Source organism: Argopecten irradians, chromosome 8, assembly GCF_041381155.1.
Source record: "Argopecten irradians isolate NY chromosome 8, Ai_NY, whole genome shotgun sequence".
NCBI classification, from domain to species: Eukaryota; Metazoa; Mollusca; class Bivalvia; order Pectinida; family Pectinidae; genus Argopecten; species Argopecten irradians.
In genome coordinates, this window is record NC_091141.1 from 23,876,197 (window position 1) to 23,891,537 (window position 15,341).

The 15,341-nt window shown below is 33.3% G+C and overlaps 1 protein-coding gene across 1 annotated transcript; it reads right to left on the reverse strand.

Annotated features, from left to right (window-relative positions):
* Positions 1 to 404: 404 nt before the first annotated feature.
* On the reverse strand, positions 405 to 4,403 carry LOC138329801 (uncharacterized). Its single transcript, XM_069277095.1, has 5 exons — positions 4,318 to 4,403; positions 4,084 to 4,226; positions 3,611 to 3,706; positions 2,211 to 2,319; positions 405 to 477 (listed from the first exon to the last, which is right to left on the reverse strand). The coding sequence occupies exons 1-5, from the start codon at positions 4,401 to 4,403 to the stop codon at positions 405 to 407; spliced, it is 507 nt and encodes a 168-aa protein (XP_069133196.1).
* Positions 4,404 to 15,341: the final 10,938 nt, after the last annotated feature.

Sequence of the window (15,341 nt, forward strand, 5' to 3'; positions counted from 1 at the left end):
ATGTGAATGGCAGAATGATCTTACTTGGTACCTAAGGAAACTTGAATGTTAAAACATATTTGAAAGTTTAACCATTTTGTATTTTGTTTTGGCAATAAAATATGTTTAGAATCAAATATTAGATAATAGGGACAGATGAATGGGCCTAAGCTACTGCGTTTTTGTGTATGATGATTTTTATACGAAACAAAAAATTACGTCCTAATATGAGAAATTCAATGGAATGAAATCCTTCTTTTACATATGATACTCCATTTATTCACGTACACATTTCGATGTCATTCAAAACGTCAAACAAAAACAAGAATACTTGGTATCAGGTAATCAATTATGTTTTATTGTATGTAAGCATGTGTATTCATACATTTATTTCCGAAAGATTTGTCAAGTTTTGAAATTTTTGATCATTTCCACGCAGGTAGCGGACTCAGCTTGCAGATTCTCATGCGGAAAACGGAAAGGTCTTGCTCGCATTCACTGTTAATAAACAAGGATTATCTACGACTATAAAGAATTTTACATGGCACAAATACAAAGGGGATATTCATCTCAACTCTTTCAAACTTAACACAGTTGTTTTTGAAAATATGTTAAAAATTGCATCGACATTTAAAGTGAATATTAAATGATTAACAAGAAATTCTATTAATATGAAAAATAGAATAAACGTAAATTGTACTATAATTAATTTAATCTAATGGGTTAGTGGAACACAACATAATTTCGATGGCGTAATCGTATTTATGATCACATTCATGCTAATGTTTTTAAGATTAAAACAATTATCCAGATTCAGTACATCACGTGACAGAATACTGGATTCTGATTGGCTACACACATGGATACTATATTAATTAAAAAGTCAGTCACTGATCCCCTATCAATGCATAGAGGGTCATTACGATTTATTGGGGGCGAGGGCGTAGCCCGGGCCTTCTCTACTTCTTACTGGTCCTGTTTGCCTTTAAAGGGGGCCAGTGAATGACTATATAACGAATTTATCGCATCGAGGACCATTGGTTTGTTTCATTGGGTCTTTGTTTTCTTTGTAAAGAATCTGAAATCAAACGTGAATCATGCTGGCGAAGGATACAAACAATCGCCGCTTTTAAAAAAAAATCAGAAGTAACCTAGGCCTATGTATTTCATTGCAAATATACTGTATACGAAACCTGCAGAATATGTACTCAATTATTCATAAATCAAAATTAATTTCGACATTCCTAGTGCACAGTAATGTAGGCCTAAATCAATATGACTCCAGACTGGCTGTATATTAAAACATCAGAAACAAAACTGACATATTATCCATCCAGCATTTAAACCTCAATCTCCTTGATCATCTCTACATTTCTGCTGAGATAATCATTTATAAAGTATACCTATAGATTGAGTATAGAGTGAGGATTTATCAGAGGCACCTCCATTTGTTTATAATCACAGTCTAGAAAACGCTTGAATATTACGTTTGACTTTCACCGCGTCAACAACTTTCAAACTGGCGTAGGGGAAGCACCTCGTATTTAAAAAAAATCAATTTAATTTGAAGTATTAAAACTATTTAAGTTAATTTTACACAAAAAATAACAAATAGTATACATTTTTACGGTAATGAGATGGTATATTTATATGAAGAGAATGCGTTTAAATTTTGAAACGAGAGCGATAACAGTCATATTTCTCTATAACAAAATTTACTGACCCTCTATAAAGTGTTAGAGGGCCACCACGTGACGGCTTTCAACCAATCATTTGGGGACATTTCTGTCTGAGGTGCGATGATTTACAATAGTGCCTGAAGCAGGTACTAATTACGTGGCACGGCATTGAACGTGACGTCTAGATGGCAGACTGGCAGCGGTGTACGGGGAACTTTGTTGCTTTTATGCACAAGACAATTCGTTAGTTCTATATTGATCTAGACATGTACTTTTATATTCGTGAAACTCGTTTAAAGAAATAGATTTTGCGACAATTGATTTGTTGTACATGTACTTTAAATGTGACAGCAAGACGAGAAAATGAAGTTAGCGTTGGGAGGCGTCCCTTGAAGTGTTTATGTTACGATGAAATGAAAGGGGGCCTTCGAATTGGGCACTATTCACTCCCTCGATAATACTATGAGGCAACAGTGCCCTCTCAACCAGGACATAAGAGATAAATACATAAAGCAACTGTTTTGTTATTTCTATGTCATTATATCTACTTACCCATAGAGGAATTTGCCGACTAGAGCATAACCATCGGGTACTTGAAAATCGAATCCAAGAAGGAACGAATAGAGGATATTTTGATCGAAACACTCTGTTAAGTCGAAACCTGTCAAGAAAATAAAATGTCTTAAACAACTGCCATGGGATTATAGTGAATTATAAGAATTAATCTAAATACCTTTTATTTATTTGAGTTATAACGCAATACTATCTATTACTGAAATAATTTCAGTGGCATTTCTCTGTGCTGTAACTAAAATATTTTAAATATTCTTCAAATGTGCAAAGTTTATCGCCTGAAAAAAACCCAGATATTTGTTAACTGAGTTTGAGATTAACATGTGTTATATTGAACTAGAGGACCAAACTGTTCTGACTTTTGGTAATATTTGATATCCGAGTCGCATCACGTGGATATCCGTACAAATCGAAGCTTCCCAAAGAGCATGACGTTACCAACATGATTGAAATAGATAAGAACAGCTCGGGACCTTTCGAGCTACTTTCAACGTGTACAAAAGAATTATATACTAAATATACAGTTTAATAGTCATGTACATTGTATTGTTAATATTTTTGTAAACTCACGAATATCAAATTGTATAGCGAAATGCTTTTTAATGATCATGTTACCCATATTATTTTGCATTGTGATAAAAATAGCGAAATTCGTGACGAGTAGTGGTGTTTTTTGGTGAATAATGTTGGATTAAAATTCATGTCATTGCTTAGTAATTTACCAGATTTTGATTTATGTAACACATTGTTCGTTAAGGAATTTGCCTATTAATTATTCAAAAAATGATTTCGAGGAGTTAAGATCAGGAAATGTACTTTTTTGTATAGCCACATGAAAGCATGCGATTATTATTCCTACGATTAATTCTCAACTAATAATATTTATATATAATTACTAATTATTAGACTTGAACTTATTGAACTTTATTTTCTTTTTTGTTTATTGTTTTCATGTTAAATATCATTCTTTATGAAATCTTCAAATTTGGGGGAAACAAGGACAATAATACTATCCTAGTAAAAAACTTCACAATACCCGGTTTTCATGAAAAGTTTAGAATTTAGAGAGGCGACGAAAATATGGAGTGCACTACAGGTGGAGGAGAACTTGGCGGGAAATCACTGACTAGTACGTGGTCAGTATCAAACTCGCGACCCAGAAGTGGAGAGCTTATATATAGTAATATGTCGGGACATCCTAACCACTCGGCTACCGCGCCCTCCATATACATATTACTCATCAGAGTAACAATTGTTACTTCATCGACCTACACTGTCACAAACTATGACAAACACGATCTGAGCTACTCTGACATCACATTCTTATAGAGATCGAAGCATTAGTTCAATAGAAATATTGCTTTAGCAAATATACTTACCGGCTGCGAGCTCACAGCAAACTGGCTGCATGCTGTCCGTACCAACCAACACACGTTTACCCGGACAGGTAAATGATTGTGTTTTACTATTGACGGCTACAAAATATCCACATACCAATATATTATCATGTTTTCCAAAACTTTTTGGATTTTGATTAGCTACTACAAATTTTCGTTAGGACTTGTGAGAAGGATGATTGCTTTATAGGATCTGTAATGAGTTCCTTTTCATATTAATTAGATGATATGAATTGAAAATTTTTCATTTTTGCGAGCCTTTGACGAGAAATTAAAAAAAAAGAATCCACACCGATATCACAAATCCAATATGAAGGGAAATGAATTGCATATTCTAGTCATCATATGATTAATATTTTAAAATTAACTAATCAGGTGGAGTATAAAACTACTTATCAGTTACATTCATAAATAATGTGTTATGATGATGAGTTATTAAAATGAGAATTACTTACATACTGTAGTACAATCGTCTGTAATCAGATCTGATTCTGCACATCCTGATTGTAGCCTTCCGACGCTGGGGTCAAACAAACATCTCGTTGGAAGTGTGTCATTCGTGCATCTTTCGGGAAGGAGATTTTCACATCCCGGATCGCTAGGATATATACTTTAAAGAAAGATAATCATTATAAAAATAAAACACACACCCCTATTTATTAAATTGCGTTTAAATAGAAGTTTCACACCTGCTCAATACTAACCTCGAGTCAACCAGGTGAGACATCAATACCATTACCAGCAAAACCAAACATGTTTCTTTGATGGAAGTCATGATGTGAAACTTGATGTTTACAATCTAAATAGAAATAGTTGAAGAGATTATGTATGTGTTTACATTTTTTTCTATTGGTACTAGTAATTACTTGTCAATGATAATTATATATTTCATTTTCAATAAATTTCCTAAACGTCTATTGTCTACAACATTGTCAACACAAAATATCGAGCCCCGGTTAAAAGGGATGGGATTCAATTGGTACAAGTCATGCATTGTTAAGGCAAGATACTAAATAGACTATTTTTCTTATACTATAACATACAGCAAAGATAAAACTTTTACTGAGAAATAGAATAACAAGATTTGTATGCTAGTATATTGACATTGATTCGTTCCTCCCTGACTTACGACAGTCACATAAAATTATCTGCCCAGCCGTCAACATTTGTCATACATAGCAGCTATCTATATGGATATTGACTTTTGTTTTATCTTTTTCTAACCCCTGATTTGTCACCGGTTTTAGCTGTAAGAGATTGTTTTCTGTCAACCCCTAGAGTATGGCAGACTGCTGTAATAATTACGTGACGTTCTGACTTCACGTGGTGCAGCTGTGTTTCGCATTGTCGATGACGTCATCGATTTCGACGTGCATGACTTCATGCGGTGTAGCTGTTGATGATGTCATCAGTATTGATGTGCGGTCGACAGAACCATGTTAATATCGTGGTAAAACTACATCTGTTAAGGCTGATATCTTTTGTTTCTTTTCTATATTGCACAAACAAACATGTCCTACCTATGACGAAGTCACTACAAATCCCTCTGGAAAATTCATGAATGTCCAGTCTTGAATTCATGAATTACTCCTCAAGTTGTAATTTCAATATCATAGCTAGGTAGAGTACGATTCTAGCAGCATTCGGTCATTTCAATGTCGTCTTTTAATTTTGCATTCAAACCTGTTTAAAACGATCACCTAAGGGACCGAAGAAAAACGGCTGCTTACGACAAGTGGTTGCTTAATTAGAGTTCAATATATAGTGTTTTCCATTGTGAGGCCACCATCTGACCGCTCAAGTCAGTGGACCGTTGATATGCCGTTGCCAATAAAGCATGTTCGGCTATAAAGATAATGACTAGAAAACAGGTCTTTGGCTCTTACTGACACCTCTCTATATGTGCAATACTTTGCCAAGGTCTATACATGTAATTCGGCCAGCCATATAACACTACCCAATTTCAGAAAAAGAATGATTATATCTATCGCGCTTAAGGCCTGTGACTAGAGCTTGTCTTTCTCTCTCTGTCTTTCAAGCAATATACTTTATATCGTTTATCTACACTGATATTGGGTTAGGATTGTCTCTCTCCTCCGTGATGTCGATTGTCATCGTAATGCTGTCAGTATGAATGAATATTTTTGTGTATGTCTATCTGTTTATCTCTCCGTCAATATTAGTCGTTATGTTGTCTATCTCTGGATTATTGATATGATTTGTCTATCCCTCGTACTGACAGTCAAATGTCTTCTTAATACTGCACGCCAATACTATTCTATCGTAACGATTACTTAATATTAAGATAATGACGTCAATAAATAATTTTTGAGATGGCCCCTTTATTGGGCTTCTGATCTATGTCTTTATATCTGTGTCAATTGTAATATGAAATAAATTAAAAAATGTAAAAAAAAACTTTCACAAAACTGTGTCCTTCTTCTGGAGACTCTGAACTATCCATTTTATACATATGTATTCAATATTGATAATGTACATGTATCGTAACAATCAAGATCTCTACCTAAACGTTCACACTCATCTATATACAGAGGATTAGGCCTAGCATTATGTCTAAAAATATAAGGTACTTACCTGGAGTCTGAGAGATGTGTTCACACAAGGAATTCAGCTGCAACGATGTTGTCAAACATGCATGTAACACCTTTATTTATAGTTTTACTTTTTAATATCTTACGCAACTGTTATTAATATGCGATAGTAATGAATGTTCATATAAAAACAGCTGTCTCTACCATTAAAAACGATTGCGAATGTTATAATGCAGGGACACACTATCAATTACCTTTTGTATATATCTTTCTTATTCGGAAATTATATAACAAGCACCATGCAAATGTCTTTTTCATAACAATGTATATTTCAAAATAATCTATGCATATTGGATTCTAACCACGCCTAAATGGAAAGTAATACTTTTACCAAGGACACTTCTGCATATTTATTTGTATGCATTTCCCCCCTTTCAACATGACCTGATATCTTCGATTTATTTATGTTGCATATGTCGTTTACATACGGCAATTTAGAGAAACACGTCTTATTGAAAAATATATATAAAGACACATAAATGACAAAAATAAACTTAACTGATGTTACACAAAAAGTGTTCTTTCGATCCAGTAAAATAGTATATTTAAGTTAAAATATGAAAACGACAAATCTTATGGTGAAAAAACGAATTACAAAGAACCATTATAACAATAATTATGACGTGTATTACCTGTACCGAGAACAATACATTTATAAAACAAATTATCATTTTTCTGGATTTTTTGTCACTTCTCATTGGTCAAAAACACGCCACGTGATCACCGATATAAAACTATATTGCACGAATTTTCCGGAAGTGGTTTATAGAAAAAGTATATTGTACGATTATTCTTAGATAACGTTATCGTCCTCGTTACCAAAACGTTTCGTTTTCCTGGCGCTTTGAAACAAACGCTTTGATGACCTGAGTTTGAAGCGTAACCACAAAATATAACAGACGACGTTGATTGTTTCGGTTTCTATCAAATATGAAGATGACTTCCAGCTGAACTACAATTTAAACTTTTAAATTTCCAACATAAACACGGTAGGAGAGTAGGAAATAATCGAATAACATTCAAGCATCTGGAGCCATTGAATAGTGAATACGTTTGATGTTTATTTTTTTAGATTCCACCTAGGCTACATGTAGTTACAACATTAGGTGTAGGCTAATCCTACTGTATGTATACGATTTTTATTTTACGGAATGGAGTACTAAGCATAAGGGAATGTATCTCAATTTCAATCTGAATCTGTTAATATGTGTTTGACGTCGAAGTGGATTATTTCAACGGAGAACAAACTATACATTTAATTGACTGTGTCCGTAAGACATGGAGCTTCAGGTATAATGGACTACATGTACATGTATGCAATTTACAAACACGCATGCACCGGGTGTAATAAAAGCGTGAAGTGCATCAATTGATAATGTTTTCGTACGTTGTTTTTAAATTAAACTTGTTACAAAATCATAAGATTGTATATGCCATCACGAAGCAGAATATACAATGCGATGCATATTTAGTTTCAGACTCATTTCAAAATGTTAAAAATCCAGAAAAATAATAAAACAATTATAGCATTTTGATTTCGGTCAATACATGGTTATATCGACCACAGAAAAAATATCGACCTCGGACTACGTCCTCGTTCCATTTTTTTTCTTATGTCGATATAACCATGTATCGACCTCATCAAAATGCTATATTTGTATAATATCACACATTTATACTCTTACTGATATCAATCCATAATACTTACAATGGAAAGACGAAAGATGTACAACATATTTTATAAATAGATATTAAAATATAGCACGGCCGTATGATATTTGTTGATATTTGGCTTTTTTTGTTTGAATAATAACCCCTGAATAAAAACAAAGGTAGTTCAAGAGCATCATCATTACTACTTTCATTATATGGCACTAAATAAACGATCAGTGTAACATGTTTTGTGGGATCTCTCAGTCTTATTTAACAAATATCTGCAGTTGTTTAAGTTTTTAATGTTATTTTATAAACCAATACCATTTTAGGAAGGAGCACGTTTAGGAAGTCAGGAACACGGATCTGCGGTAAGTTTCAGGTAATTATCCCTCGATAAGTACATGGCAAATGTCTGCTTTTAGAAGCATTTTTAACCGACTCATTGTAAGAGAAATACTGCAATGAATCAAACGTTATGATGATGTTAGCGACTTTATGCATATACGCTGCGTTTCCTGATGACGTTACACAAGTTTCTCGGACAGAGAAATCTCACATGATATCCAGTGAGATATATTTTGTATCTCGTCCGATCTGTCTGGTACCTTCACGCAATTTTGGCGGCATTTTACGTCATTCATGTGATAATAATCAAGAATCGGTGACGTCACACGCTTTTGATAGTCAATATTATTAGAAATATGTACATTCAGCATTTACCAAGCATTATTTGGTTGCTGTTTTCAATTATTAAAATAATATATGGCGATTGATCATCGATTTTCTTTGATATAACCGAACTATAGTTTTACGTGGAATGACAAAATTCAAAGCGCAGATGAAATGGTTAATCGTCCGTGAAAAAGAAGGCCTAAGACGGGATAATTTTACACTCTGAATGCGTATATAGATGTGTTTTATTATATCTTTGAGGAGCGATAAAACATATCTTTAAGTGATCGAGATCGGTTATCTCAGTCTCCGACTGAAATATTTATAGCATCACAACCTCGGCCAACGCTTCGGTTGGGATAATGTTACAAAAACTTAGCCCTCGACTGAGATAACTCGATTTCGATCACTTGCAGTTAGCAGATTTTATTAGCCTAGCGTGTGTCAGGTGTCTAACTTCCCTTGTGTATGACATGGAAAAAAAATTACATTCGGGTGCAGATATTCTTGTTAGCCTATCAGATCTATTCTTTATATATCCCCATACGATAAAATTTTAATTGTTCTATTATAGAAGTATATTTATCGCGCCGTTAGAGACATGTCACAATGTATCGCTATATTAAAAAGGACTAATAGGCTTTCCTAGTGTTACTGTTGTAAATCTAATTCAAGGGTAGAATTTTCCATATTAAATTTTCTAGGTAGGAAATTATCCTTTTTCCGCCCCTGTTATTCACCCAAAAATATTAAAAACTAGAAATACACCATTAAAACCACAAGAATGAATAAATGAAAAGATATCTATTTTATTTTGTCAAAAACATTGTTTAACTTGTTGCACTGTGACTAACAAAACTTCAAACCATTCATATCGAATGAAAACCAGTTCAAATCAGTCTTTACCGCGTAAACATCAACGAAATTTATGAAGGTAGAAATGTTTCCCTCATCGGAAGAGTAGATATCTCTGTCCGATGCGGTAGAATAGTTAGTCAATATCTTTTTCTTCAAACCGTCATTGAGAATAGATCGAGCAAGTATTTACAACGCCATTTGATTGTCTAACGCGTATGCGTTTTCTACCTAATCCAAGTAAAGTAGAGAGTTATCATTTTACTAAAGGTCGGAGCATTACAATCTTAAGCGATCACCCATCGCATAGTCACGTGTCGCAATGGACCCCGCAATCCCTCGCGATCGTAACGCGGTCGGTCACTGAGTGTCAGCACGGACCATCGCGAAAGGCTAAAAACGTACCTGTAATGTTGCTCGTAAGCAGCATCCACACCTTCAATGCCTGTAACTGATTTTTCGTGATTTAGTGATAGGGATTTTGCGAATTATGATTTATTATTTATTTATTTGATTTAAGGATATGTTTACCAGAAATAACGAAAGGATGATAAAATAATGATTTCTATAACGTACAAATCGACATTAAAGTAAAACTGAAATTAGAAATTAACATTATTTTTCTTTTCATTATGCACCATATCAAATATACTGGCTGCTGGTGAAGCTCTTTTGTTCTCCAGGTGTGTTATAGAATACAACATGCAACAGAAACACTAATTGAGGGAGATTATCAATTTATTAATTGGCTAGAATATACAGAACAATACTAGATATACAAACGTGATTGGGGAGCCCCCTATCTACGATTCGTTACAATCCCGCTCAAAATTATTTATAAAAGGCATAATATCTATATTTTAATTGACATCTTTTTTAAAATTCATAGTCTGCAGCGTCTCCTTTTCATAAAAAAACAATGTTTTAGCTAAAAGAGGTTTCAGTGACTCCTCGGTCATACAAAATTAGTGTTACATAATAATTAAACAACCATTTAAAAATACTAAAAAAGTGGAGCTCTAAGACCCGTATATAATTTGCACTCACATAAAAATGGACATCGTTCTGTTTTACGTAAATGTTATAACATGTATAGCAAAATATAAAAGAAAGCAATTTCCGAGGAACTTCAGCACGCGCGTTTCCACAGCTGTTGCTGCTCGGCTGGGGTGTTCTGATAATGAAGCTATCTCTAATAAGCAGCAACATCTTCGGCAAAACGTTCGGAATGTAAAGTTCCCTAAATAATGCTTTATTTGATATAATTCTGCTGTATCTAGGATTCTCAAACGTATTAAATCTCATATCAGACGCATACAGATTAATACGTTTTTTTATGTTTTAACATAAGGCTTTTCACTGACAGAGTTGTCGTTTACGAATTAATTTGAACAGAAAAGATTACTTGTCGATGACCAGCCATACTTGCCGCAGTCATATTCGCCACCTCTGAATGTAAGAGAGAGAGAGAGAGAGAGAGAGAGAGAGAAGAGAGAGAGAGAGAGAGAGAGAGAGAGAGAGAGAGAGAGAGAGAGAAGAGAGAGAGAGAGAGAGAGAGAGAGAGAGGGAGAGGAGTAAGCCAGGTTGCAGGCGTAACTTCGGGTGTTAGGAGATATTCGAAAGCTTTCAAACCTACACAAGGTAAGCTGTAAAATAATCTGGACCTTGTTGAAATATGGAATATATTTATGATTATAATTGTACTTTTTCCAAATTTGTTACGGTTACTATGATTCAACTTGTATTAAGATAAATTAAGGAAATTAACATAGTGTTACCATTATGAAATATATATATATATTTTTATTAATGGTTGATATAGGTAACATATGATAAAGAAAATTAATCGCATCACGGTTCAGTTTTTTTTTCAACTAAAATGTCCAGTTTTCTGTACAGAGTTAAATGTTCGGCCAAGAACACAGTGTCCTAAAATTCTCAGTTTTTTTATCATTTTGTCACTATTACTTGCAGATTATGCTGATATCTTTTGGAAATATCTCTAGGATACAAGCTTATCAAGCTTGACTGGAATAGGTGTCCCTTCCTCTAATTTAGAATTAAGGAATGCTGATAAAATTGGGTTCAAATTGCTTCCTTTTTATGTGGTCTAACATCAGTCATTATGTGTGTTAAAACAGGATTTATGATATAGTAATTCCTTCAATAAATATTTTCCTTATAATTTCATTTATTTGTATATCACGTAATATTCCATATTAGCACTACACATGGAGGAATGTAAACGCATCAGCAACGGATGACAAGGTGGCCGCTGAGTAGGCTACACACACCAGATCAGCTCTGATGAGTTTAGGGATTTTATATTGTTTTTAGACCAAGTTTCTTCTTCAGCTTTTGCGGACACGTGTATAGATAGAGTAGAAACACTTTGAATTTATAATTTTGCTTTGAAAAAAGGTCTTTAATAAAATGAAAGAACTGTGGACTATTGACAAGTGATAGTGGATGACTCTTTTTCTGTCACAGTTCGTTTTGAAAGAAAACAAATACATTTATACATTGTATATCTCTTTTGTATTATCAACAGGTGGTCATATCTTTACATGATAGAGTAGACATGACTGTCCAGCTGGGATTTCCACCATTGTTTACGCGGGTAAAGAAGTGTTATATAGTTGATGTATTTACATTCTGTGTTTCGTTTTCCTGTATATCTTTAGTAGACCCAAATTACAACATGTGTACTGCAATTTACTGTGATGATGTTGACATAGGGATACAGGTACATTGTTACATATAGTTCCGTTCCAGATACGTTCGTTCTTGAGATATTGATTTTCGTTTTTCTTTACTTGGAAGATTAACTGTATATTGGATCACAAAATGATGACTATATTTTTTCGCGCCATTATAAACAAAATTTCATCTAATTAATGATCAGCACCGTTTAATATGACGTTACGGCCAATCTGGAGGCAACACAATTATTTTAGTGCTACTACGTATGTCGGAAACATGTACGGCGGTGAGTATGAGAAACCAAACGGTGCCAGACTGTTCTCATGATGTACCTTGTGTCGTTTGTCAAGTATCCAGGATAGTGTCTCTCTAATAATTCCGGGAAGGACACAATGCTCAATGCTATCCAGAGTGAGCGGAAACGTATTATGGTTATCTGGCTTCAGGGATAAATGGTGATAGGGCTGCTTCCCAATATGTGTGCGTTGATTGGAATGCACAAGCGATCCCCGGCAGAGGTTCGGCAAATGAAAATGGTAAACTATTTTTTGGAGTTGTAGCTAGATGTTGATCATTGCCTTGTCCACCATAAGAGGAGGGGAAGTTTCTCTCTTGCGTTGTGTGTATGACCTGATATACACTGTAATATTGACATGAGCAATAAATCGGCTATTCAAGCCAGTATACTTTGACTTTCTTGTCTATCTTTTCAGTTAATTGTGCATTTCAAACATATTTTTGAATAAAAAAGAAACGTTTTGGTAATGCATCGACGGATCTACAGAATTCGTTTTACTGACGTGACGCTACCCAAATTGGAACACTTTTTGAAGATAATTGTAAAAAATTTCTTACTTGTGGTTGAATCCAGATTTTTTTCTCAACATTCCACAAATAGATGCTTTTATTATTAATTTCATGATTTGTTTACTTGTCAGCAGTGCATATATTTATAAATACAGAGCTTGGAAGCATGCCCGGTCCAGCCCTGTGTTTCAGCAGGTTTGAGTACCAAAATTGGAACACCTCCTAAATAAAGTTTGATTAATAAATACCCAGGCATGATAAAAAAATGTTTGAATTCATTAAAAGAAAGTTTAAACATTTTTTAGTTTATTCAAGTCACATGTCTTTCAAAAAATATTCCATTCAGCATTTATTTTTCTTATTTTAAAATGTATGTTTTTTAGGGCTGTCGCACGACGTCGTTTCCCGGAGTTTTTTTTTCAAAATTTCATTATTTTCATTTTTAAATACAGATAATAAGCAACTGGAAAGAAAATGACATATTGAAAATGTCAAAGTTGTTAGTCAGCATCTTAGTTTTTGTTCAGGACTGTTATTGTTAGTTTAGATTGTAAACTGAAAATTCTGTATCACATATTTTAAAAGTGTTTCATTTTGGGTAGCGTTCCAAATTGGGTAGCGTCACGTTATACATTCTGTGTTTAGTTTTACATAACCTTTATTATATCCATGTAAATAAATATTTATGCCAAAATTTCAGGACTCAAAATAAATAAAGGAAAATCCCAGGTTATTTGGATAGGCAGTAAAAAGTATAGTAGTGATACACTTATTCCGAGCTTGAACTTGCAATGGGGAGTTACTAAATTTACACTTCTTGGTATTGACTTTCATGTTGATCTTCATAAAATACCAAAATTGAACTTTGATAAAAAATTATGTAAACTAAAAAATTTAATACAAACATGAAACAAAAGGAAAATATCTCCTATTGGTAGAGTGTGTATCATAAAATCTCTCTTAATTTCTCAGTTAAATCATCTTTTTATTTCACTTCCAAATCCAGATGAAAATTTTGTAAAACATCTTAACACAGTTCTTTTTAATTTTCTTTGGAATAGCAACTCAGATAAAGTTAAGCGAGATGTAGTTATCCAGAATTATATAGATGGAGGTTTGAAAATGATTCCTCTTTCATCGTTTATAGACTCGTTAAAGATAGGGTGGATAAGAAGAATTTTTAGATCAAATTGTAAATGGCAAATGATTCTAAAAACTAAAGTAAACTTTCTTTATTTGGCAAACTGTGGAAGTGAATATCTGAATAAAATCTTATCTAAATGTAAGAACGATTTTTGGAAGGATGTATTTACAGCATTGTTCAAACTAAGGTTAAAGGATAATCAATTAGAAGCGGAAAAACGCTCTGTTCTTAAGACACCAATTTGGTACAATAAATACATTATTGTTGGAAATAAAACGATTTTATACCAATCATGGTTTAGAAAGGGAATTTCAATTATACAAGACCTGTTAAAAAGTGTTTCTCCATGTTCATTCCTTACATATGATGAATTTTGTAATATTTATGGTGTAATAAGTAATTATCTTCAATATCATGGACTGATATCCAGCATTAAAAAGTATCTGAAGAATGTAAATTTACCAAATGAAATACTATTTTATCCAACTATTCCTTTTAGTCTTGAAATTATACTGAAAAACATTTGTGGAGTCCAAGATTTTTATAGAGCACTTGTCAAAAACAATACTGTAATAACTGGTCAAGCTAAATGGGGAACCTCTTTTGACTACGATCAAGAAACATGGAAAGATATATACAATATACCCTTCATCTCTACCAATAATACTAAACATCAGTGGCTTCAGTTCCGAATTTCCATTTATATACTAACAACTAACACTTATCTTTGTAAAATTGGTCTCTCTAATAATCCTTATTGTTTGTTATGTGCTTTAGAAAGGGAGACAATCACTCATCTATTTTGGGAATGCTCTGAAGTTCAGAACTTTTTAGCTAATTTTGAAAGTCTTTTAGATATTCTGTTTATACCATTTGCAATTAATAAAGAAACTATGCTTTTCGGAAAACTTAATCATAACGGCATATATCAAAGAATAGATAATGAAATTGTTCTTTTTATCAAACACTATATTTTTAAAACAAGATGTTTACATGGTTCTTTAAATGTGATGGCTTTTTTAAACTGTATTAAAAATTATTATTATGTTCAAAGATACATAGCTTATAGAAAAGGAGAAAAAAACTTTTAAAAATATTACCAAAGATTGGAAAAAATGGATAAAACTATTAGAACTCACAAATCCCTGATAGTTGCACATATCTTTTACTAAAATAGAATATATATTTATTTGTCATACATACATGTGCCATGCTTGCTTTTGATCAAGATGTTGAGCAGTAGTTTTTAATTCAATTGTAACTA

Bases quoted from the DNA above. Each gene is read 5' to 3' on its own strand.
- LOC138329801 (XM_069277095.1), bottom strand. From the start codon at position 4,403: ATGACTTCCATCAAAGAAACATGTTTGGTTTTGCTGGTAATGGTATTG. The intron at 3,707-4,083 runs GTAAGTAATTCT...GATATTTTGTAG, and splicing joins AGACGATTGTACTACAGTAT to CCGTCAATAGTAAAACACAA. The intron at 478-2,210 runs GTAAGTAGATAT...GTTTATTAACAG, and splicing joins GTCGGCAAATTCCTCTATGG to TGAATGCGAGCAAGACCTTT.